At 37.6% G+C, this 27,228-nt stretch overlaps 1 protein-coding gene across 5 annotated transcripts in view; it reads right to left on the bottom strand.

The window, feature by feature from the left end:
• Positions 1-831: 831 nt before the first annotated feature.
• CDH2 (cadherin 2) overlaps positions 832-27,228 on the bottom strand; it is a 119,512-nt gene continuing 93,115 nt past the window's right edge. For all 5 annotated transcript variants that reach the window (XM_017832884.1, XM_017832894.1, XM_017832913.1 and 2 more), the window contains exons 10-16: positions 25,787-26,043; positions 24,295-24,437; positions 22,859-23,092; positions 22,297-22,530; positions 20,915-21,054; positions 9,687-9,851; positions 832-2,252 (exon numbers count right to left, since the gene is read on the bottom strand). In XM_017832884.1, coding sequence (XP_017688373.1) covers positions 2,046-2,252; positions 9,687-9,851; positions 20,915-21,054; positions 22,297-22,530; positions 22,859-23,092; positions 24,295-24,437; positions 25,787-26,043 — 1,380 coding nt within the window. In that variant the 3' untranslated portion in view covers positions 832-2,045. The remainder of the gene's footprint in view (positions 2,253-9,686; positions 9,852-20,914; positions 21,055-22,296; positions 22,531-22,858; positions 23,093-24,294; positions 24,438-25,786; positions 26,044-27,228) is intronic.

Here is a 27,228-nt window from a genome sequence, read left to right as displayed (position 1 = left end):
AACCAGTGAAGAGCATTACCCAGATTAACTCCCTGCCCATCCAGCTGTCCCAGCACAGAAGGCTGCTATGCCAGTGCCAGAGGCTGGACCCCCTTCCACTGCTCCCCTTCTCTCAACTAAGGAACTGTGGTGTTTCTGCTGACTTTGAGCTTCATACTGTTCACAATTAGGTCCTTAATGACTGTAAATGTAGACAATGGACCTGAGCACATTGCTGCAAGGGAACGAAGACAGAACTGCTGTACCTACGTTTACTTTGTTTGCAGATAAATCATCGCAACAGGTCAGAAACATGTTTAGTAATGACTAATCTCCTAATGGGGCTTTTCGACAGGGCTCCATGACCACGAGCACCTCCTTGATGGACACGATTTGGTATGCCCTCAAGTTAGCAGGGGCTTGTCTTTCCTTCAGCATAAGAAAGTCCAGGTGACAGATGACTGCCACAACCTGCAAATTATTTTATTTACGCAACCTGCAGCATAATCACACAATCATTACACTGTCAGTCTAGAAATGAGCCAAAAATATTGCAAGTTCTGTTATTTAGATAATTCACATTAAACCAAAGCGCTAGCCACCCATGTGGAACTGAAAATTTTGAATTCCCAGACATCCCAGCACAGTTACTTCGCTTTTACTGGGGAACTTGCCTTTCAAATTTGTGCCAGGCTTTCTTCTATATGCAGCTTATTTTCAGTCCAGCAATAAGTATGAAATGCTAAAGAAGTGCATACAAATTCTCATAAAATTCAAACACATTTTATGCACTTTTTATTTATTATAGTCAGGGCTGCTCAGGTAGAAGGAAAAAATGCCAAACCAAGCACCAGATCCAAAATTAGCATTTTATTCAGAACGTTGGGGTCAGAGGTGTATCATTCATATTCTGGTACACAATACAGAGGCAAAGCTGTTCTCAGAAGTCTCTCCAGTTTGAAAGCTTCTTCTCCCATCCCTCCCCACCCCCAAAACATACTGTATATTTTCTCGTGCCACCAGCATCAGGCCAACTTCCCTCCCCCCCCCCTTTTTTTTGGTACAAATTATGTAAAACTTTTTTGTGCTAAGAACTTTTCTCCCTCCCCAAACCAAAAAAATAATAAAAATAAAAATAAAAAAAATATTGAGTACTCTAACTACAGTTCAACAATTGAATCAATGTCACTTGTTTGCAACCTGTTTTGTAAATACTTTATCCATAACGAAAGATATAAACATGCAAAAACCTGAATCCATAGTCCAAATAATACATACACGTGTTCTGAAGTTTCTGCACTTCTCCACAGACTATGCCAATAAAACATTATGTACACATACCATTTTTTACAGTGAAGTGGGAAAAAAATACTAGAAATTAAAAAAAAACAAAACCCAAAAGTGTACATGGATTAAGACCAAAATGTGTCTAACATTCTAGCATTAAGAAAAAAAAAATCAATTCTGCTACAAACTGGTGATATGAAAACTCCCTTTATTTGCAACCAGCTGCATAAGTTTTAGAATTTTAGTGAAAAAAGTCCCCTAACATCTAAAACTAGAAGTAATGTACATTGTTCCACCTCATGGTCTTCTCTCCCAGATAATAAAATTGTTCCATGAGGATTTTTTTGTTTATTTTTAATCTCCTTATTTTAATAAAAGCAATGCGATGTAACAAAAGCATGTTGAAGCATATTGTGTTTCACCTTACTCCTCCCCACCCCAACATATTTTGTCTCTTTAATGCATCATTTCATAAATCAGTACCATTAAAGCCTTAAACATAAAACTAATTCCGATCTGAAAAAGGTACAAAAAGGCACATAAAATCCCAGTGCTTCTGTACTGTAAAATTCAAGTGTAACTGAGCTCAATATTTTTTTCCAAACAGCATTGGATCACTGATATTCCACGGAGCCCAAATTGGTTTGCAGCCTAAGCCAAAGCCTTCAGCAAGCACTTGTGCTAGTAGACTACAAAGTTAAAGCCTAGCTTCTGTATGCTTTTGGGGAATATCAGTTGAAATGTTTGTACTTGTCCAAAACCAAAGTTCACTTTGAAGTTCAGTCATCGCCTCCACCGTACATATCAGCAAGTTTCTTGAAACGTGGGCCCCAGTCATTTAGGTAGTCATAGTCTTGCTCACCACCACTACTTGAGGAGTTAAGAGAGCTCAAGGATCCAGCAGTGGAGCCACTTCCTTCATAGTCAAAGACTAAGAGGGAGTCATATGGTGGGGCTGTAGGGTCATTGTCAGCTGCTTTAAGTCCCTGCAAGAAGGAGAGGGAGAAAAGAAGATAAAGTTCTGTATCTGGGAACAAGACAAAACATAACTGGAATACTGCAGTGCAGTCATCTATTAAGCAGCACCTGAGAAAACAAAGTTCTTCCTCTTCTCCTGTTCAGTGCAAAACAGGACAGTTATTTTTGTAACTCCTTTTAGAATGACCAGGTTTCCAGCATTACAGCACTGGACATTTCAAATGTAGCTGCAATTACAGGCCTAACAAAACCTTAAGAGAGCATCATGGCACTGGGACCAAAGCTAATAAATAAACAGTTTCAGAGCTATACAGCTCACAACCTGCAGCATGGAAAATATGAGAATGGTTAAGCAGACAGACGGGGAAGGAGAAATAGGCATGTTTGCAGAGATTCCCTTTAACAGCCATCTCACATGGCCAATAACATACCCACTGACTTTTCTGGCCTGCAGTCCGTTTGCATGTGCCAAAATCCTTATTTAGTTAGTCCTGTAAATTCATGCACCTCTGTAGGCTGCTGTGAGAAAAAGGTATGGTATGTTGGCTTAAGCCTTATGTGTTTTCCCATAGCTACCCATGAGATTCCACCTGCTCTTCAGAAAAAACATGCACACAGTGATATCAAAGCTAAATACAAGATTATAAACATTTTTGTTTTCTCGTTTCAAGGTACTGAAGTTATCAAAACAGGAATAGTGGGTCTTCAGTAATTTTAAATTTCTAGTCTACGGAACTTAATAACCCAAACTAAACCCAATACAAACAGAGTAAGAGGAAAATCCAGGAAAGAACCACATTTACAGAGAAAAGTCTCTTCCCTCCCTGTTTTCTTACATAAGTCCAAACCAAAAAAATTATATGAGTAACTAATTTTAAAATATGAGACAATTGCTCCGTGCTTACCCACAGAAGATTGACATGTTGAATATAAAAGGCTGAACTCTGAAGTTAAAAAGGACTATTATATTTTGTATTTTTCAGCCTCACAGTTTCTTCCATGGGATTAGCAATTTTTTTCAAGATCTTCCACTTTGAATAGGATCTACTCAGGCAGTCACTGACATAGGATAATCTATCTTCCAGAATTCTATAAGGCTGTGCTGAGATTTTAAATTGCACACTATTAATTTTAACCAGTGCTATTTGTGCTGGTTTTGCTTTTAATTTTTAATGTTTATTTATTTAAAGAATGGCTTTATTATACTCCCACTTATTTGAAGGAATGAGCGTGCCTCCTTCAAATTATTTAACATATTCTGGTTCTAGGAAAGTCTGTTTTACTCTCAATTGTGTTTAGTCCAAATCTGACATAATGGAACCAGATGTTGATTTTTATTCTAGAAATACACATTACAGCTAAACCTATTAATTAAAGCATATGGCACTGATAAGGTAGAAGCAAATCCTGGTTCTTTACTGCCTATCTAAAATAATTCAGATGTGTGCAAAATGTACGTAAAATAATTTGCAAATCGGTGGTGGAAAGGCCCAGTGTATTTATCAAACTAATGACCTCTAATCAAGAACACATTTTGGACTTGAAATGATCATTTCATGTAGTGCAACAACATCAAGCAGGTTATTAATAGCCTGCATTAGAAGCACAATTTTGAATTATCTGATAAGAATAATTGGTGATGCTTGTTATCTCTCTTCTTTGGCGTTTCCCATCCTGATGGCCATAATAAGCACAAAAGATCTGAGATTTCGAAAAGGCAATCGCCAGTGCTGGAAGACTCTCCTTACCAACTTCAAAGCAGCAGACAGTTCTAAGGCTTTCTCTCAACTTCTGCTGCTGATGCACAAATTCAATTTTATTTCTTAGGCAGTAAATGGCTTTATGGTATCTACATCTTTCCTTGAGCCTGCTTGGGATGACAGACACCCATGCATTTGGAACACAGGTGACACAGAAGGAGAATAAATAGCACTTGAGGTTAAGGAGTGCTGAGGTATGAATCCCAGGTATCCATGTGTTAAAGTCATTTAGAAAGTCAGTTTGGAAAAGAAATGCTATTTCCCTGCAGTTCCACCTACTTACAGCCAGCCAACCATGGGATAACAATTTATTAGTAAAATCAGTCAGCAAAACATTTTCCTACATCACTGCAGAGATTCTGATATCTATCAGCCATCCATGGCAAGGCAGAAGGCAGCCTCTTTCTATATGCTTTTCCAAAGGGGAGGTTGTAATTTTTGTTTTCAATTTGCTGTTGGTATCTCATGATAGCATTTAAAAAGAAAACTGGTTTGAGCTACTGACTTACAAGATAGTATCTCACTAACAAATTCACAGTTTCAAAGGTTGTGCTAGCAGTGTAATCCATTTCATTCAGAGAATGTAGCTATGGGTCACGTTATGGAGGTATTGATTCAACCCTACAGCACAAGTTACACTAACATTTGCACTTATCTTCTGGATTAAAATTCCTCAGATTCATAGTATAGTGATTCAGCTTAGTATCTAACTCTTCAAATGACAACCAAGCTTTCTCCTGTATTTGTGTGGAAAGTTACAAATTAAAATGAGAAAGAAATACTATGATGTTTTCACTCTCCCCCTGCTAAGCCTGTGCTTTGAACGTACCCAGTCTACTTCCAGGTGTTGCTGCTGGGTTCTACAGCATGTCTGACACCTCTGGCAGTGATATCGGCTTATCAAGCTCCCTTTGGTTTCAGCATTGCCACTTTTTTGTTTATTATGCCACTCCTTTCTGTGGGTGGTACCACAGCCTTCTGTATCTGCACAACTGAAAAGGCAACAAATGGCTGCCAGAAGTGGCTTCTACTGATTTTGCTGCCATGGTGTTGTCAGCAGCTTCTGAAGAGAGATCTCATTTTTGCCAGATGTGTTGAAGAACCTCAGAGCAGCAGAGTTGTTAAGAGTTACTTGGTTTACAGTTTCCTGATCTGAAAACCCAAAGTTTTCACAGGAGAGAAAAGCTCATTCAACAACAGAATTTCTGGGGCACATACCTGGGACCAGGGGAACCTGCTGGGATAGTGAACTAAGTCACATTTCCTTGCATCTGCTGTACCACCAGTGCACAGCAAGAAGTCGCAGAAGAACTATGGCAACACAAAGGTCAGCTTGAGACCTAAAACAGACTAAGTCACAATCTCACTTTTTTCCTCTTTCTCTTTTATATAAGTTGTAGCAACTTTCACTAAGGACGAGATAAGGGGCAGAATGGGAGAATCTAGAGTGCAAGTTATACTTGCCTTAGTACGTGTAGCATTCTCAGTTTCTCTCAAATCAAAGGAAAGAAAACCCTTCAAATCTTGAATTAACATGAAACATTACAAAATGTAATGCTTTTATTTTCATTAATTCTACTACTTAATCAGATTCAGCAGACTTTTGATGAGAAGGAAAGGAAGAACAGAGTCCTCCAGGGAAATAAAAAAAAATAGTTTATATCTGGAACCATTTTTTGATTTGACAAGAGAAAACAGAAAACATTGAAGGGACTCTATTCTGCATGGAGGTGCACCCTATCAATAACCATTTACCAAGAATGAATTGAGGGTCCTCCATGTCCTCATGGGATGAGACTTTTAGTTTGTAATTTAAATTTAGTTTACCTCAGGCTATGTCCTCGATTGATTATAAACATATTCTTAGCCACAAACTCTCCACCACAATATAATTTGCTTGAGATTTCTGGGGACAATATAGGTGGTTCTTGGAAACGGGATTAACAAAGCTACTTCAAACAGGACTAATTTATACTGTCCTGCAAATTCTGACTATTCTAAGTGTTAATTATGCTCCACACTCTGCAGGTTATGCTTTAAAAGGCTCAAAATGGAAAACAAGGTCTACAGAGGATTCTTAATAACACATGACTTATTTCACTGACTTGTTTGTACAGTGGACTGGAAGAAAAGGAGGTTTTTCCCTTCCCCTCTTAAATTAGAGATTCATCTATCCATTGAAACAGACAAAACAACAAAGTCCCCAAGGTCATTTAGCTTATGCCTGCAAAACATATTTTGACTATAAGATACCTCTGGAACCTTCTTATTTTAGACAGTTCATAGATCTGTAGATATTATCTCAACTTTCTAAGTGTTATAAAAACACATGACTTTTTATCATGCTTTTAACTGTTTTTCAACTGAGAAGTCATCAGAACGCTACAAAATACTCTTATTTATGCACATCTCAGTGAGTTAAGTAGATTTAACACAATGGATGACAGCTAGAAAATAATATACAAGGAGAAACGCAGTATTGCTAAAAGGAAAAAAAACCCAAAATGACCCACTAGGTCTTTTTCACTTTTTGTTTTATAACTCTGTAATAAAAATAATAAGAAAAAAACCCCAAACATGCTTTCTTGGCAACAGTAGCTAAACCTGCTAAAAACTGAAATCAATCAAGTTCTTTTTTGTCAAAGGCTGGAGTAATTCAGAGGCTAATCTGAACAATGCTGGCTGTGTTTCTGAGGTGCTGGTGAACATTCAACAGACTAAATTAATTCTCCCAAAGGATCATACTGAGCAGCATCTCTGGGAATAAGGTCAAGTCCTCCAAAAGAGCAGACATCTCCAAAGAGCAGACATCTCCAAAAGTGTTGCATCTTTTCAAACCAAGGGGATAAATACAGACTTTGCTACTGAGGTACTGACAACTCAAAGGCAGCCTCTCCCTGCTCAGCTAGTGACTGGGCTAGTTTTGTGAGTGGTTTGGATTAGAAATGCCCAAGGAAAAGTTACATCTAATAATAATAATGAAGTTGGACACAGAGATATATGAACTTTGCTCTTTCTTATCCCGCTATGTTATTCTTACAGCTCAGTCTATCATCTGGATGAACTGCTCTAAGAAACATCTGGTATAGGTTTTACTTGAGATATTTATTTCACTTACTTCAAGTAAAACTGAGAGAAACTTACCAAATTGTTTAGTATAATCTTACCAGGACTGCAAAGGGAGTTCTCTGAAGAGAGTCTGAAAACCTGTGCAGTCTGAATGTTTATGCTCTAGATACTGATAATTTTGAAATTTAACTATAATAGTGAATACTACTGTGAAAGACCTATTTCCCCCCCACACACCCAAGACATTTTAGAATCACCATTGTCCATTTTGCTCAGACTTTTGGCAAAACAGACAGAGCATCGACAACCTTTGGGTGGCTACTGTCTGCTTGACAGAGGGTTAGGCCCCACAGTAAAATGATACATTGCTGTGAAATCCTAAGAAAGAAATACCTTATGAAGAAGATACGCTAAATACATAATGCTTAAAACATAGAAAATACCTCATATAGTTCCTTTCAGTCAGAGGATATAATTAATTCTGAGCTAAGTTGCAGACAAGAAAATTGCCATGTTTTCTTTAACTTCGTATATATTTCCAAGGTTTATCTTAGAGTCAATGACATTAATGACGTTATTTCACTGTGCAAGAATAGCTGGGAGAAGCCTTCTTTTTTGGTGGGTGGTAAGGGGAAGCATAAAGGGAGGTAGTGATATAATACAGTAGACAGCAGGAAGAAAACGGCTCCATGCTCATCCTCACTGCGATATAAACATACTGGGTTAAATCAAGCCAGCAAGTTCTGTTTCTTCAGCTCCACGTGCACACATTGATGCCCTCGCCTTCAAGAGCAATAGCCTACTGAAAAATAATATTGCAAGAACAGCTTGCTAAGTAATTTAAAAATTGTAGGAGGCTAGACAAACTCTGGCCCCTTCCTGGCTTTCCAGGAGAAACACACCCATTTGCTCTGTAACAGAGCTTGACAGCTGCTTTGATAACAAGAAAAATCAGGGTTCTGTGCCACTGCCTGCCAGGTGGACAGTGCCTGGTCACAGCTGTGTCAGAACAGGATGGGAATCTCTGATCGTTTGGAAGAAGGTGAGGAAGCACAAGGAAGTTTTTGTGTGTACACTGCCTTGACCAACAATGTGGGCTTTTTATTGTCCCATTTCTCCACTATTTTCAGAAGCCAGTTATAACTGTAATATTTAGAGGTGTAATGCATGCAAAAACCTGAAGTCTCTTAAAATACAATGTTATATAAGAATATTTGGACATTTCCTGCTAGTCAATTTCCTGTAGATCTTTTTCCAACTGTATTGCTGTATACATAAAAGAGGCAAACACAATTTTCTGCAGCTTTCTAACACAAAAGACTGTAGTATATTAGCCTGATTTTTCTTCAAGGCAAACAAGAATAAACACGTTGGCAGAAACAGTTCTGCAATACTCTGCAGAATGTGTCCAGGTCTAGCTACCAAAGAAGATATGAGAAAAGTAGAGAAAATAATAAGCTACAATTATTCATGTAGAGAATATAGTAAAAAATAGTGGTAAATTTCAGGTTAACCTTTTTTTTCTATAACCAGCAAACAAAGGAAACACATTCTATCATAAGTACCACAACGCCCATGATTTGAGACTGACTAGTGACAGAAATAATGAAACAAATATTTGTAGGAGCATTTCTTTCAGAACTGTGAATAATCTGGTATAATAATAATAATGGTCAGTCTTCGCGAGCGAAGATTTGGGAAAGGTCATTAACCCTTTGAGCCTGCGCAGTGGATTTTTTAGGTGAGACACAGCGTGCGCTGAACTGAGCCCACCCTTTAATCCTGAGGTTCATCTGCCGGGGCCGAGCAAGCTTGGACAGTGGCAGTGAGGTCCTCAAGACGTAGGTTTGTTTAGAGTGACCTTCTCTTAGATGGATTGCCTTACAGGGCTGACGAGCTCCATCTGCCCGGGGGGCCGGGAATCGAACCCGGGTCGCAGCGGTGAGAGTCCTGCACCCTAACCACTAGACCACCAGAGGCCCCTCAAATCTGGTATAGTCTGAATCTTAATTACATTTATCTTTACTAGACTGAAGAATCAAAAATAATGCAAAATTTTGAAAGATCTATGACAAGAAAAGTAGTATTAAAAACACTTATATAACATTTAATTTAGTTGCCCTGTTCACTAACTGTATTTGATGGAATTCCTTTGGTCTTATTGAAGGCAGTGAATTTCCACTATTATCTGGATTTAGAGAGTAATGTATGAGGAGAATGAAAATTAACTTCTTCCACGATTAAATTACTGTGAGTTAATAAATGAATTTAGCCTACTCTATAATTTTGTTAGTCTGTTTATTACTTGGAACCCACTGAATAATCCTGCTTGGAGATACTGTGGTTGCAGCTGATAACGTATTATGAATGTAATTAATACAAATGTACAGAAGTTAATTGATATATCTTCTCTTTCTGTTTGAATAAGTTAATTAAATTTGCCTGCACTTTAAAAGAACATATTTACTTCTGTCTAGCAAGACAATTTTAATTGTCTAAGGATGTTTTAAAAAGTTATTATGTTCTAACATAACAGCTACTCATGCAGAGTAGAATAAACAAAATATAAAAGCCTATCAGATCTTAGGAGGAAACTCTTTTTCACTCTTCTACCTCATTAATGAAGTCCCCAATGTCCCCAGGATGAGGAGCAGCTGATCTGACTGGATACTGAGGTTCTGCATGAATTGGCCTTTCATCAAGACGTCTGATTCCAACAGGTTTGATGGCATCTGGTTCCACAGTGTCAGGCTGCTGGAGCTGGCTCAAGTCATAATCCTGCAAAATATGAAACACAGACAGGACGTTAGCAGAATTTCAAACAATATCTGTCAGGGAGAGATATGATGAGGAAAAAAGGGAAAACCCAAAGTACAATTTCACCTGAGGTCCTATTTTCAGGATTGTAATGCTTACTGAGAATAAGTCAGTAATATTGTTATTTGCATACCAACAGGATGTTATTTGATTTATACTCTCTGCATCTACCATTTTGATTCTATTCCATCAGATTTGTAGAGCTTCTCATAAGTTTTCCATTGAGAAGTAAGGATTTGAGTAGTACTATTAAGAGACTAAACACTTTACCTAGTAACAATAATTTACTGCATAGAGCAAAGATGCCAAATCCAAGCCTCATTTTTCTAAGCAGATAAATATCACCCATTCTGAGAAAAGGGCAAGCACAGTGCTCTGCAGCGTTTTCTAATATCTTCAAAGAATGAATTTAAGACTCCTTGCTGATTTCATGTGGCTTCCATAATACGAAAGCCAAAGGGGGGAAAAATGTCGTAAGAAGTACAAAGCTCCTCAGATTTGGCCTTAATTCTAAGCACTTTCTAGAGATTACTCATGAATCTGTTCATTAAGCACTTGATGCCACAGTTTCAAACTCTGGCATACTGAAGAAGTTAGCACAGCACTATGAATTCCAATATGCAATGTCTATGTATGTAAAAGTTTTAATCAGATCAATGTTTATGCATTTAAGATAGATACACCACAGTTCTCTTTGCACAGTAGATGCATTTCAGCACTGTCATTCACCTGACTCCACGATCTCACTGTGGTCATGTCGAGAGGGTAGTCGTGCTCTAGGATGCCGTTCAAGAACTATCAGTAGATGGGGGCTCATGCCAACTCTACCATATGCCAGATAACTGCTTGGATTATTTGTGGGGCAGGGTAAAAAGCATCCTAAATAAGCTACTTCATCAACCATCAATATCCATTTTTCGACAGTGATGTTCTGGAAAAAATCTTATTTATAATCACAGCTTGCTGGAAGTCATCTGCACAGACAATTAGATTTTTATTAGTTTCTTACTGGCTTCTCAAGAAAGGAATGCAAGCTTTTACTTCTGCTGTTACCTCATGGGATGTAGGTCCTTTTTCAGAGCGTGACCTACTGCACCCTCAAAACCAGACTTCCAACATGAGGAGAAGTCTGTTGATAGCCGTGATGGTGGTCTGTGAGGAGAACAGTAACTGATTACCAAATCCACTACACCTTCTTGTTACTTGGGTCCTCAGATGATTGCACACAAATATATAGGCAAAAAAAAGGTGGAACAGCTCCACTGAGATCTGAGAACACAGTTTCATATGCTTTAATTAGATTACAAGTTCCTTGAGGCAGAGCTGTAACTCCTACCCTTCGGTACTTCATGTACCAAACAGAATAGTAAGTGATCTCCAGGAAGCGGTATGAATTGGAGAAAAGTAAACAGAATGGAACTTTTTATCCTTTTCCTTTTTATTACGTAAAATCAAAATAGTTTAGAGACATGCTATCAGAAAATCCTATCAAAAAGAGAAGAATGTACTTTTTAAAATTTATAAATATGTAACACGAGTGCTTTTCATACCCACCCAAGAGATAAAGGTGGAAAACATCAACAGGGAGAAATGAAAAATACATTTTTTTTCAATTCTAAGCATTTCATTACGGAGGACTTCAAATTGGTATGGTAAAATAAAAACGTATTAAAACCTGAAGAGTCTCTGGTCATTTCAATTCTAGACAGAGAAGACTTTTTTTTCCACCCATGCATACATGCACACAATTCTTTTTTACTGGTTAGTGGTCATACAGAAATGTAAAACAAATCAAGTCAGTCAGTCTAGTATCTTCACACTTAAGGACATCTTTTTGTGTGTATTTACAGTTTGAGACATATCCAAGCTCTCATAGCTAAAATCACAGCAAAAACTGCCATCCATGAGGTAACAGCAGTGCAGAATGTGTCCTTACATGGACTCTCACTTTGGTTTTCTTTTCTAGGGTAATTTATGACATTGCCATTTAGCCTTATGTCAGAGGAAATTTATTTTGCAGGTCTATTAGTGTCCAGACAGGAAGAGAAGATCCATTGTACTTATTACCTTGGACTCTCAAACCCCTCGTATCATTGGAATCAATACCAGCTGTGCATCAGCTGAGTATGGGCAAGTCATCCACCATCTCCCCAAACTGCTTTAGTGCCAGGCAAACACAGCATCATGCAACGACTCCAGCTGTTTCAACATTCTGTCTAAAGTTGACTCTACTCAATTATTGCAAAGTAACAGAAGTAAAAATGTTCTAAAGTGCCAGGGTATAAGCTGTTCAGGGCTGCTGAAGTTCCATCTCTTCACTCAGTGCTGCTTTCACAGATAGAAAAGTGGGAAAGCTTTTCACATATTACCTAAAGCTTCTGAACAGACTTTAAGGTTAGCCCCAAGCAGAGTTTGTTAAGATAGTTAACCGCAGAATTGACAGCTAAATGGAAAAGCACCTCATCAGAGAGAGAACAAGACATGCTGGGGTAAGCTGGGACATCCAGCTTTGAACAATATTCTGGGTCATTATTTTTACTGTTGATTTCAGGACCACAAGTCAACAGTGTTTTGGTTTTTGCGCCAGTCTTTTTCCATATAACCTGTTCATAATTACAATCTGCTGAGAGACTACTGACAGCAGTTCTTGAGGAACAAGACTTGTCCCTCCACTGGAGGTGTACTTCAGAGAAAGTTGTGAGAATTAATTCATGGGCCTGCTAATTTTTGTCCAAGGCATTTATTTACACTGTTTAGGCCTAATTCCTGCAATTCTGGAACAAATAACTCTTTCCCTTCCTTCAGTTTGGACTTAAGCAAATCCAAAGGGTTTGAGTTTTTCTCCTCAAACTTCTGGACAAACTTAGACTGTTAATGGAAGAGAGGATCTAATTAGTTTTTCTGTATTGGATGGCCACTACATTTGCACCCATTTTGCATCTAGAAAAAACTCGGGCCTTAGATATCAGAAACTTAAGATAATCTGATACTCCCAGTCTACAGTCTACAGGCAACAGGGAAACAGAAACCTCACATTCTGTGACAGGAATCTAAGTGAAGCAAGCTGAACAATCCCTTGTCTTTCCCCCTGTTTATTAAGGGACCTATGATCATTGAAGACACTATAGCTACCTTTTAGGTGGTTAAAGAGATGACAACCTTAATGCTTTATCAGTAGAACTCTCTTGATGCAACACCAGCATTTCTGTCTCTTTGGTTAGCATCTTTGGCATTGCTATTTGTTCTTGCTGAAAAAAGCCTTGACATACGTATTAAAAAGCAACAACTGGTTGCTCTTAATAAAATAAAATCATGATGTACTAAAAGGACATTTTATCAGAAGTTGCATCTTGCAAAATCAATGAATGTCAAACAAACCCCCCAAAAAACCCCAATAATCCCTTCCCCTCCAAGTTGATTACAACATTGACCTTATTAGCTTCACTTAGTTCTAGACAGATTTAGCAAAGACTTACACCATTACTAGTTCACACCTTAGGTTCCTGAGATGTGAGATCCCAGTGAGACAGTGCTCAATGTCAAAATCAGCTACCCAGGTCCTACGAATTAACCTCCTTACCAGATGTGTAGGCAGAAGTCTCCAAAACCCCAAAAAGCATTTCTTTAAGAATATGCAGAGTCCAAGTATATCAACTTGAATAGAAAAAACATCCAGAATAAAAGAAAAGGCTATTTTATATTCCCCAGTAATCACTGAGAAACAAGAAAATGCAGCCTTCAAAATCTCCTTAAACAACTTCCTCTTGGGCAAGGCAGCTATTCCTAGAACAGCACCTGAGTAATAAGCCCTCATGCAGCAGTCATCAGTTACAGCAGAAGAGATTTTTTTAAAAGTAACTCACTTTCTGACTGACATTTAACAGATCCTACAATCCGTGAAAAAAAAAAAAAAAGAGGAGGATAGGTCAGGAAATAAGAGTTTCTCAGAAACTTCTAGTTTTATACAGCTTTCATTTTTCTTTCTCCTGGATTAGCTGTTCTAAATTTGAAGATTTATTTAGTTTCTGGGGAAAAAACCTTAAAGTAAAAATTCTTACAGTAACTGAACCTGCCTTATATGAATGTTTACTGGAACATTAAAAAGCAGAACTGCAAACAACAGAATGAAACTACAACTTACTGAAACTATAAAATGCTATGCATAGACAGGATTGACTTTTTTTGAGATAGGAAAACTCTGAAAATATTGTAATATATTACATCTAAATTGAGCTTTCCACTATAATAGTGTAGTACCTGGAATCTGACTGACATTCATTAATGATTTATGAATCTGGCTTCTCTGTTATCTCAGAGCTCTCCGTTTATTTCCTGGCTGCTCATGAGACTGTGTTATACACTTCTAGGGGTGACTCGGGTTTTTACCTTCTACAGAACTAAAGCTTTGGGAGTCATGAACATAGGCCTGGAAATATGAGTAATATAACAAATACACTACACCTGTTTCTCATTTTCAAAGGATGCAGCCTTTGCAAAGAAATATGAAAGTTCAGATCTATCTCCATACAGGAAACAATCAACTTAATTGTCATCAGATCACTTAATTTGATGGTGTCATTCACTGAACACAATCAGCTGCTGTGGTTTAATTGCATGTAAAGCAACATTGGCAGAAATTTGCATTTCATTTGCCCCTTCTACAGGATGGTGCCTTAGTATAAACTCATTTTTTTATTTTCCAAAGAGAACAGAGCAAATTATGACATGAAGTACCTACGGATAAAAAATGCATTCTCCTTTGCGTTCCAAAGACAACTGCTGTCTATTCCAAGTGAAATGGGATGAAATATTTTAAGCTGAATGAAAGGGAAGAAATATTTTAAGCTGAATGTTCCCACTGAGGTCTTTTAAAAACAAAGAAAAAGGACGCAAACCCCAATGCTGCTATATCTTACCATTCTACCACCAAACCCACCAAACGTCACCCTAAACAACTGTTAGAAATTTGCACTTAAAATATTGCCTGAGTACTGCATAATGCTCCAATCCACCCTAAATCTTACATTTGCTGAAAAAATGGGACTTCAAGAAAAATAAAGCACAGAGGATTGACTAGATGTAGGCTGCAGGTGGGAGGCCAGTTAAAGTACTTGTGCCAACAGTTGCTCTTTATTTGCCACTTGCTTTTAGATTAATTTCTGCCATATTGCTTTTCCTATTTTTTTTTATTATGGATGCAACTGGAGTATTACAAGTTAGTAATTTTTAAGATAATCAAGATGCTCAATTTTTTAATAATAAAAAAGGTGAAAGTTAAACTCCAGCTGCAGATAAAACACAGTAACAGGCAGAGGTCTTAGATATGATAAAATAAAACAAATTTGTAATGGAATTATGGTAACATGACTTTTCATATGATGAAATAAGGATTCACCAAGGAATGACAGTAATTCCTCCACAGGAGCATTGTATGAGTTACTCATTCAAAAAATTGAAGCTACCATCTTAGTAAGCAAACACGATCCCCAAAATAACTACTTTTTAATTATAATATTGTATATTCATAGGGTATATCCTAGCAACCATTATTTCATTTGTTACCTTTAAAACTGCTGAACATAAAACATGTTCCATCTTTAATGCAATGCAAAATAAAGGTTAGAAAGTGAGAGTAAATTATCTGAATAACACTCAGAGAGGGCGGTGAAAAACAGATATAATCAGATGGATTTATAAAGTTTATCTAGTAAGTAAGGACCATTATCATGTATACAGCAGAGGTTGTAACAAGATCAAGCACAGAAGACTAATATAATCTTAAAATGTAGGCATACAGAAAGTTATGACAATAAGGGAAAAAACCAAACCCACACAAGTTCGGAAGGATTACTTAATTTGCTTTTATTTATGACACACAAATGCTGAAACAAAGCTACCCTTTCTATAAAGATGCAATTTCTGTTTAGAATTTAGATCCTGCACACATAACAGTAAATCACTGTGCTTTTATTAATGCTATTAACACCATTGAAATAAATGCTACTATTTTTCTTTTTTACATAAGAATGTAATAAAACATGACAAAAAGCAAGCTATTGACTAATGCCAAATAAAGAAGTGATACAGGAAGGACCATGCAGAATCCTCAGAAAGAAAACTATTTTGAATAAAGTAAAATCATTGCATTGGGAACTCTTGTGCTGAAGAGATTTGAGGGTTAGATTAACATACATGTTCAAAACAGCTCATCTGCAACACTTTCAAAGCGTACCACCCCCCTGCTCGGGCAACTTGTTTCAACAGGACCACCTGCATGAGGGAGTACTACTAAAATGCAAAAAACATTATAGAAATGAGCTCAAGGGAGAGGAGAGAATCATCTTGTGCAATGAGATGTATAAAAAAGCAATTAAATGAAAAAAAAAATGTATCACAGTTATCAGGCTGACATATGCTGCACATATCCCAGTCAAGCACCCACTGCCTCGATGTAAGTCACACAAATAATGACCCGAGATATGCGACGAAAATGAATTAGTGATGCTTATGGGTTGTGATGTGCTATGTGCCTGAACTATGCTGCAGACACGTGCTAAGCACTTTAATGGTTGGCCAACAGCATGTTTTGGTACTTGGAACTGAGAATGGTGTTATAAGTTCACAGCACATTGTATCAGGGGAGAATTTTCGCCATTTGTACCTCACAACGCCCCATTTGCTAAACGACTACAAACTGTAGATTATGCATCCATTAATAATCAAGACAGTCACTACCAGTTTCTTAATCTGAACCTAAACTAGGCACATCCGCTTCAGAATATAAAGAAGTATACTGTCCCCCACCCCAATGAGCTTAAGATTAATTTTAGAAAAAAGAAAACAAAATACCAAGGTTTAACAAAAAAAACCAAAACTAACCACAAAATGAACAACACTTCTCCCCCACAGCAAACCAGTCCCATTGACTTCTGTGGAATGATGTTGACTCAAAGTCTCTTATGGCCCACTCCCCTATAAGTCAGGTAGCTAAACTGTTAAAAGCAGAAAATAGTAAACAAAATCCTGAGAAGAACTCAGGAACACCTCTGCATCCTCTCATTCCTCCTTTATTCCCAGCTTCTGCTAGTACAGTGATCTTTCACAAAACCAAGAAAGAGTTTCTGCCTGGAACAACAGGAGAGCTGCAAAGCTTTTGGAGGCCGTTTTTCAGCCTACTTTTCTGAGGAACACAAGTTTAGGTGAAAGCAGTCCAGAACATTTCCAGTGTTGACAACGCTCTTCAGTGGTGAGCAGGCTGACCCACAGATCAAAACCTTTTTTGACTTAGAGAATTAAAAGGATTTTTCTGAAATGTTGTGGATATAACATGACCCTGCGTACACTATGTCGGGTTAGAGGAAGACTGAATCATTCAAGATCCTCAATTTTCTTTACATGAATTCAGTCTGTCACACCAAACAAAGCAGGCCAAGATGGCATCAGATGGGATTAACAGAAGACCTACACAATGGACTAAATTGCTCTTTTATTACAGATTTCACATCATGATTCCTTAGAATTCCTAGCACAGGATTAAAAAAAAAAATACACAAGCAAAACCAAACAGGAATTTCACCTTGTTGCTGGCAGTTGCTATGACTCAGAGAAATTTATCTAGAATTTGAACACATCAAATTTTTTACGGGAGACATTACTCTGATAGAACATACAAAGAGTTTGAAAGGAACATGCTAAACATGTTTTAGATGTTTCTGGGTCTGCCATGACAGCTCAGGAAACCCAACTGCATAGCTTCAAAATAAATAAATAAAACCTCTCAAATAAATCAATTACTTTAAGAGAAAAGCCACAAGTTTAAAAGTAATTTGGTTCAGGATACAGAGAGTCCTAAAAGTTCTATCACTTATCTTCAAGCCCTACCAGCCATATATTCAAGTTACCTAAACATTTGGGAAATATGAAGCCACACAGGGAAAATTTTCTAGTATTCATCTAGAAAAGCATGTGATTTTAAAAAGTAATTTGCTAGCTATAAATAGAGGTAATGGTAATGATTATGAAAATATCTGAAGCTTTTAAAATATTGTTCTCACTAAGATTCACAGGAAGCTTTGAGTATTCCCTTCTATTTCACTGCAGGCAATGTACCCTGGGTAGGATGGCTCTGTGTTTGAGTCACCTTGTGTTCTGCCTTCTACTGAAGCTGCTTGTTTAATCAATCCTGAGGGTTTTGGGGACAATGCACCATAAAACGTTAATATTGATACAGAGTATTTTCCTCTGTCATTTGCTGGTGACTTCTGGATCGAAGATTGACCATGAAATAAGTTTTTTTGATTTTAGTAGAACAATGGCAGATTTAGCCTATGACGCCTCATTCTGAAAATACATTTTTGATGTCAGTCCCATGCTTTTTTAGAACATTTTCACTTTTAAAATTAAATGTTTTTCTTAACTTTGACAAAAATGTAAAGATCTTTATAGCCAACATCCTTTGCCCACCATGTTCTGCACACAGCTTTGCTTATGCAGTATTTTGCTAAGCCACAGTTTGCCAAAATGAGATTACTACTTGTAGAGAACTTGGGACATTTGAAAAGCTTTGCATTCCAAGTTCTTAAATCTCATATAAAATGTCTGCAAAACCAAATAAAATCAAATGAAATATAATCCTCCCGCCTTCTCCTGGGCAAAGGAGGTGAGGGGGGCCAGGACGGAACCAGGAAGAAACAAACCTAGGAACTATTATCTCTATGTTAAGCACAGGCAGAATTTAGATTTTACAAAATGACAAATCAAAATAAAGTAAAAGAAGCTCCCTGAAAAGCAAGACAGAACTTTTTTACATCATCCACTGTAGACAGAAAAATAAGTGCCTACATGAAAAGTTTGTGCTCTCTTTTCAGCCACTCTGGATAGGAACAAATTCCTAGCTTTGAAGCTATGGTAGAATCTACCCTCTTTTTGCCCTACCAGTGGTCTAAAACTCCAGCTACGTAAGTGGTTATGAAAGTTTGTTATATTTTCTGTGAGCATTTATTTTCTTCTTCCTGACTTGTTTGTTACATTTGTGGTGTGTGTAAAGATGGTTTAAACCCTCAGAGACCAGTCTACTGCTCAATGGTTGAGTGTACCTGAACATGTCTGGCAGCAAAGATAATTAAATTGCAATAGTGGCTTTAAAATTTGTCTTAAGAAAGTAAGTACGGGTTTTGTGGATAAAAATCATTGAATCTTTTGTGAAGCCCTCAAACCTCTCTGTGACTAGATGCTTTCTATGCTCACAGCGAGAAGAAATGATCCTAATTTCACATTTCTTACTATTTTACTGCTACTCCACCCATTTGCAATTTATCCTTTCATTGCCTGCAGTACCCTCATTCACTGCTGGTGAAAGGTTGTGTTTATGGATGGTTTACATCCCTCTAATCTCTATGGCATTCACGGAATGTTACCTCCTGCCACAGTACCTCTCACTAAGACAGCACTTCCATTGGAGAGGTGCACAGTACAAGAAGGCCAGAGGAGAGACTTCAGAGCCATTTCTATTTTACTGTCATTGTAAACTGTTACAATGATTAAAGTTTCTGATCTGCACCACAGTCCCTCCCAACACTACTCTAGCATCACCTATGACTTCCCAATGGAATATACTAAGAGAACCTTACTCTGTCCTGAGGGTTGTGTGGACAATAATTAAAAATCAAAACTCCACGACAACTGCTGAACAGATCCTCCAGAGAATTATGGGTGAACAAGAGCTGAGGATATGTGAACTGAAACATTAGTTCTCACAGCACTGAGAAGCCTTAATTTTTATAAAAAACTTGTAATTCTTTTGTACAATAGCAGATGCACAAACAGGATGCAGTTCTTGTACTCAAACTATCTATGTACAAACAACTGGCATATATGCATAGACTCAAAGGGTTGTTTTCATTTTATTTAACAACATAAGCAATTTTCCAAAAGTGCATAAACTGAGGTTTCCTCTGCAAACTGCTTAAAAAGAACATTATGCAGAAAAGCCAGGAAGTAGGAACAGTACTTGGGGAAATGCAGGAAGCATGGAAATTACTAAGGGGAACACAAATTTCAGACAAACAGATGAGCAGAAGGAAACTATAAAAGTCTGTGCCAGTGAAGGGAGAGACTTTTCAGACAACTCAAGTGCCAGATGACTGAGACTGGGGATGTGTGGCAGAATTACACTTAATTTTTCAAGGCTTTTAACTGGAAAATTTCTTAGACTCTATTATATCCACTGCTCTCTTTGTAATTATTAGACTTACTTCTACCACTAATAATGTGCATAAATCTACTGTTTGTCATGTTCATAAAGCACTTAATAAAAATTCCTCTGAAGGAAGGAAATCGCACTGCTTGGAAATCCACTAACTTTGAGAGAGAAGGAAAAAAGAAGCTATTCTTAGCATATACACATCAGTCCTAGTCCTCTGACATATCAGCAGTGGTTCAACTAGAGGTGACATGAGAGTAAATGCATATGGCACCTGCTTGGAAAGGTATTTGAATAAACACAGATGTGCCCTGACAGCTACTTGAAACCTAAATACTTTCCAAGCTTGAAATCCCAGTGGTGGCCAATCTGTCAATACCCAACATGACTGTATATCTAGAAAGGCATTCACCTACCACCAAGTAAGGGTCATATTTGGATCAGATGCTATTAGACACTCTGAGCTGGTGATTCAGTACAACAAGATCCCACACAAAAAGTGAAGAAAGTTTAGACATAAATGAGAGAGGATTTTAACTTTCACTTAAATATAACAGCCTTAGCTGGAATCTGGTCTGAAGGCTGTAACAGGGCAAGATATTGGTTTTACATCCTATCCAAACGGCAAGCAATTGGTTTATCTGGGACTGCAAAAAAACCAGCATAAGAAAGCAATGTTTTATTTAATGTTTTGAAAACATCACCTATTGCCTTCAGTATTTAATGTAAAAATTAGCTACCATAATGTGTCAATGGAAACAAAATAGATAAAGTGCACAGTGAAGTGCAAATCTATACATAAAAAACACTAATCATTCCTTACCTGATCTTCTTCTCCACCCCCTTCTTCATCGTATTTCAGAATGTTGTCCCTCACATCATCTTCGGGATCAATCAAGAGCTGCTTTGCCTGACGCTCTTTATCACGGCGTTTCATCCATACCACGAACATTAAAACTAAAACTGTAATATAAAAATAGAAGAAACAAAACCATGTCTTAATTTTGAAACAAGGCCACGAACAATTGCACAAATTTAACACCAAGATTTAAATAAAAAAAAAAAAAGCCAACGAATTTGGATTTGACTGTTCTGGATGAGGTGTGGGTTTTTTAAATGAAAAATTTGACAGGAGACAGCTTAAGCAAGAAATGTTTAAACTCAGGCCTCCATAGGCAATTTGATTTGGAATCAATCACATATTCAAGGTTGTAAGTCACAAATCCATTCCAGATCTGCAAAATAAACTTGTCAAGAAAAGAATTAAGAAAGACTATGCTTCATAAACCACTAGATTCAGAAAGGAATCTCTCCTTCAATAAGGCTCTGTTAATTTAATAGCCAACATTTTAAATGTATCTTGTATCAAGAAAACAATTATGCTGTGTGCCTGTGTACAGTCCTGGGCTTAGCCAGGCTCAAATATTATTTTTTTTAAAATTACTCCTTTCCATAATTTTCTATGTTCTAGACTGGTGCATAGTATACTATGAACAGGCTAATCCCTTCCTTGTGTTCCACCACAATTGGAAATCACTTAACTATAATGTGGAGGAGAGCTAGCATCTAATTTACTACAAAGGACAGACACTTAGTCATGATGTTTAGTCATTCCCCTTATTGAATGCACTTGATACAAAATAAAATACTAGCACAGCTTTATGCAGTACTTAAACATCTTTGTTCCTGCATAGCTGCCTTTCTCTCAGGCCTTATGTGAAGGACTGTGATGTATTACATTCCAAAATCATCCAACAGCCCATTTTCATTAAACTGAACCACAACAGTAGTCACACCAGGGCATTCCTTAAAATCACTGTTACTTACTGTGGGTGCCATCAAATCCACAAAATACCAAGCAGCACAAAAGAGATTGGATGTCTGGGGACTAACGGCACCTTCAACTTGGTCACTTCACTGATGTAACATTACGCCCACGGGTATAAATGGAAAATCTCTTTCACAAATCCGCTGTGGGGCTTGACTGTCATGCAAGTGCTAGTTACACTGTCTCACAGACTCCAAATTCTGTACTATGAGAAAGTTTTCAAACTTGTTCAAAACACCGAACCATGCAGCAACAATTCCTGGACCTGAGACTTTAATAGCTCCCCTGTCTTTGTCAAGCTACCTGAGACTAAAACATAAGACTGTACTTGCAAAACAAGAATAAAGGAGTTAGGATTAGGAAAGGCATCTACTCACTGAGCAAGATGATGATACAAAGTAGAATCGCAATGATGGCACCAGTGCCCAGCCCTGCACCAACAATACGGTCAACGTCAGTGCAGTCTCCGTTTAAGTCACACTGGCAAACTTTCACTTTCAGCAAGGACGTGCTAGATGCATGTGGATTTCCAGAATCTGTAATTACTATGGGCACATCATAGATACCGGCCTCCAGGAACCTGATTCTTAGGGAGAGCTGGGCGTGATCACCTGTGTGTGAAAATAAGGCACTTATTAAAAAGTAATGTATTGGTCACATGGGTTTAAAATCGTATTGGCAAAAATGGCTCATCTTTGAGCTCTGCCTTAACTTCTTGCTCAAACCACTACGTGACACTTATGTTCACAGTAATCCAGAAGTCTGTTACTCTCTTTTCTTTCTTAAAATTTCTTGTTCTTTGGGGAACTTACACTAAGATGCTTTCCTGTTCTTATTAACAAAATCAGTGTGTGTTGTGAAATAAAAAGTAAACCGAAGTCAAATACAGGAAGACATAGTTTTTTAAAAAATTATTAAGATTTCTATAATGTTAATTACCACTAATTCGAACAATGGTCCAATTCCTCTTAATACTAGCAGGTGTGTCAGGCAGCTCAAAGGCAAAAGGGCCTGCATTTGGATCTATGTCAGGGTCTACTGCAGTGATGTTAATAGCATTAGGCTGTAGTGTTTCACAAGTGGTGGCTTCTTTTGGATGCACTTGGGGGGCATTATCATTGATGTCCAGCAGGTATATCTGAAGTGTGCCAGTTCCGCTCATTGGGGGTATTCCTTAAAGAAAAGAAAATAATATGAAACCTGTTTCCATTTGCAAAGTTACTTAAAGCTATACCAACACTTTTCAATCACCATGTACATGTTTACCTAAGTTTTGGGATTCTGTCTTTACAAAACCAATCTAACACTGTCACTGCTCCTCATAACATACTAATTCTTATGTAGTCTGTTCTCAGAGAAATGGTTCTACTCAGCAAAATTCAGCAAATAACTGTAGATCTGCACATCAGGGACTCAACCCCTTCACTGATCAGACAGTTAATCTCCAGAGATGGTCTACATCAAAGGCTTCAAAGAAGAAGGTGCAAAATTCTGATAGTTTGTCCTCTGGATAAATTATTTTGTAACTTTGAAGACTTATGATCACCCTTTACCACAAGCGTGCTATTTAAATTCCTTCTAATACTGACTTTTAGGATGCTACTTCTAAACATTCTTCCTATCCATAACAAATGTGTGATGCTTCCATAAACCTTGCTGAAGTCATACATTTACGTGAAGATTTGGCACTGAATTTCTTAGTATAATTAATAATGGTTCTCATTCTACCTCCTATAATCTTCCAGTTCCATTTATGTTTCTTCTCCAAAACAGAGCCAAAGTATGGAAGCAGCTGATCTAGCTTCCAGTTCACAAAATTTTACCATTTGTCTCCTCACCAAGGCAAATAGCCCCAGTTTTTCAGTTCTCCCTCTAATGTGAGAATGTTCCTAGCTGCATCTGTCCATATTTCTGGTATCAACTACGAACAGTACAGCATTCCAGCTGAAAACAAAGGACTCATTTCTCAGCAGTGTCAATTGTCATTAACAAACTGACAATGAAAAGATCCTTTTCCCTCTGCACTGCTGCAGCCTGAATGTGGCAAAATATAAAACCCCTCCACCAACAAGTTACTTCCACAAAATCCACTCATGTTGTGCATTCACTCAATGTACCACACTCTCATGCAGGCTTTTTTCAATTTTCTGTAAACTCAACTAATGTAGCTAAGCCAGTGCCTTTCTACAAACTCAGAGAATTATTTTTCAGACCATTTCCCAGGTAGCTAGGAAATATACAAAGTCTGATAGAATAGAGACTTCCAACTGGATGTATTCTAAGCATACGCTTTTTTCTGCCCCAGTAAAACTGAAAGGCATTCAAGCACACAAAAGAAAGCTTTTTGAAAAAAAACATACAATATTGATAAATACCATTATCGGAAGCAAGAAACGTTGCATTATACATATTGTTTTGCACATATATCGACTCTCTGTCCAAAACAGCTGTAGTAGTTATTTGTCCATTAACAGGGTCAATTTTCAGCCAGTTTGCAGGATCTGAAACTTTTGAGTACCTGTGTATTTAATCATAAATTGTGTTATTTATTTGCTGACATAAATATTGACAACAAAGACAGTATTAGTATTTTAATTTGCATTCTGAACACATTTTTGGAATTTGGAGACAGTATTTCACAAATTTCCATTTATCAAGCCCTATGACTAAAATTCTTGAAAATACATATTAAAACCAGTCCTGCATTTAGATTCTTGAAGTCCCTTGCCATGTAAATTATCATGTAACAGGAGGATCATAAAATTACCATAAACTACATAACATTAATACCCAGACTCAGTTAAAATATTCATTAAGGATCCTTCTTGGTTTTCCTATACCTACAGAGCTGTTCATACTAAGTTTCATCCAGTGCAAAGAGCCGGAGGGAGGTAAAAATGGATAAAGAGTGTTATAGTTGCACTAACTCACGCTGTTCTAGCACTTCCAATATCACTTAATTTTCAGAGTTTTACTGCATGCTTCTCATCTTAATTCGAAAGAGGAGTGTCTTTCAAAACCCTCCTTCTATCTGATAAATTTGCCCTTTGACATTAATCAAGTGCAAGCTATCTTAGTATCTGACACTAAGTCCTCATGATGTCATGTCTGTGACAGTTATGTCCAGAAACGAGCAAAATATCACAATGAAGAGAAAATAAAATTCTAATAATCTTGATTTTGAAAGGTAAGACAGAAAGTAAGTTCTGGAATCTCTTCTACATGAGGTAAAAAAAATATTGGATAAGCTGAGTTCTGACCCAAGGCAAGTCACTGCTACAGCTTCGCAGTTAATGACCATGTTTTATACGAGGTATGAGAAAGAATGCTTTAAGATTTCCATGTCTTCTTCTCTTGTCTCATTTAGCAAAGTTTTATTCAAATTATGATCATAGCTATCAGTAGAAAAAGATAGACAACAGCAGCACTTTGCACTGATGGAGAATAAATCTAAAGAAAACCCTTCAGATTTGATCAACAATCTGATATGGTTTTGCTGCCATGTTGAAACTACTGATGAATTTAAATTACAAATTATCTTAGTTCACACAAGCATGTGTCTGCTCTGACTGAATATGTTGGGGTGTAACATCAACACAGATGCACAACTGCATTCTACCTTGATGAAATGGGGCTTAGGATGAGAACGTGACCCAGCTTACACATCTATGAATGCTGGTCAGGTCACCTTCTCTACAGGCAAAAATCCCTCTAGAGAGAGTTGCACAAAAGACACAGGATGTATTGGCACAACTGCATGCCACGGTAAATGCAGTCATTTCACGTCGTCTTTTTTGCTCTCCACCCATTCCAGAACACAGATATTGCATTTCAGTTGTTAAAAAACTGCAAAATATTTATACAGACCTTAGAGATGTTTGCTGCATGTAACGATCTGGGTCCTGAGCAGTGAAAGTTGCCAACATGCTACCAGCAAGTAGCCCTTCTTCTTGACGCACAAGCTTAGGGTTTGGAGCAAAATAGGGGCTCTCATTCACATCAATAACCGTAATGGACACAGTTGCTGTTGACTGAGGAGGATGCTGAATCCCCTTAGCCAAAGGCACTTGATTTTCCGCAGCTACAGTAAGTACAAACAACCTGTTGGTCTCGAAGTCAATTGGCTGGGAAGAGTAAAGAGAGAAGTGTTATTGTTTACTAACAGTAGCAATGGACACACAACAACATTTTTGATATCATGCACATTTTTAAATGTTACTTGTACTGCTTTTCTCAAAAATATGAGCACAGGGTCTAAAGAGAGCAGAATAAATGCATCACCTCAACAGGAGACCATGGGCTTGGGTTTTGCTTAGCAGCAGTTTTCAAGTCAGAACAGCTAGAAACCTTGTCATTCTTGGATTTAACTTATTCTGGTACTGCCATTAGAGGTAAATGAGGGAACAAATAGTTTAATTACAAAATGATGTAAAAATCCCCAGCTTTGTATCAGGCATTCACATGTGGCTCCTGAAGAGCTCTCCTGGGGAGAGAAAGCTGCCTCTTTCTGTTAGGAGGATGAAAGTTTCCTTCAAAGGACTTCATGACCATACCTAGCCCCACAGATCAGATATTCTCATGACCTTAACGATTCACTGGAAAGACTCTTGGTAATTCCAGCTACCCCTACTTCTGGTATACATATGGTTCCCATATTGCCAGTGCAGACAACCTTTAGTTTTGAGACTTCCTCATTGAGCCAGAAGTCCAATTTAAGGAGGAGTAAAAACAATTTCAGGCTAGAGTTCCTCTGTCATGCTGCACAGGAGTGAGGCATTCTTGGAGACCTGATTCACCCTAGTACCGTGCACTGTACTACTCACAAAGATTTAGACTGGAAGAAACCCTGTACCTTACAGGGACAGTTGGCATGTGACAGTATGAAGTCAGTGACAAGAGACAATCCAATCTTCATTACAGGTTGACAGATCAACTCACTGCAATGCCAATAAAAACCGTGGGCAGGCTTCCAACTCTTCCCATGTCTATGTGCTTAAAGGAGTGCTAAAAAGCACAGACACTCACATAATTCTTGCCGAAAGACTGCACTATAACAATTAATACCTCTGGGGAAGAGCAGTTATAAAACAGAGACAGTTCTTAAAAAAAACCCAGTGTGAATTACCATTATAGTTGTACAAAAGCTGTATCTTTTTGTCACCTAGATACTAAGAATATTAAGAATATTAAAAATAAACAAAAAACAAGGAGGAAAAGAATGAAGATAAAAGAAAAGAAAAAAGAAAAGAAAAGAGAAAAGAAAAGAAAAGAAAAGAAAAGAGAAAAGAAAAGAAAAGAAAAGAAAAGAG

The sequence above is a fragment of the Lepidothrix coronata genome, unplaced genomic scaffold (genome assembly GCF_001604755.1).
Source record: "Lepidothrix coronata isolate B3197 unplaced genomic scaffold, Lepidothrix_coronata-1.0 Scaffold6, whole genome shotgun sequence".
In the NCBI taxonomy this organism is placed as follows: Eukaryota; Metazoa; Chordata; class Aves; order Passeriformes; family Pipridae; genus Lepidothrix; species Lepidothrix coronata.
The sequence above is the reverse complement of the archived record's forward strand: the minus strand, read 5'-3'. Positions and strand labels throughout refer to the sequence as shown.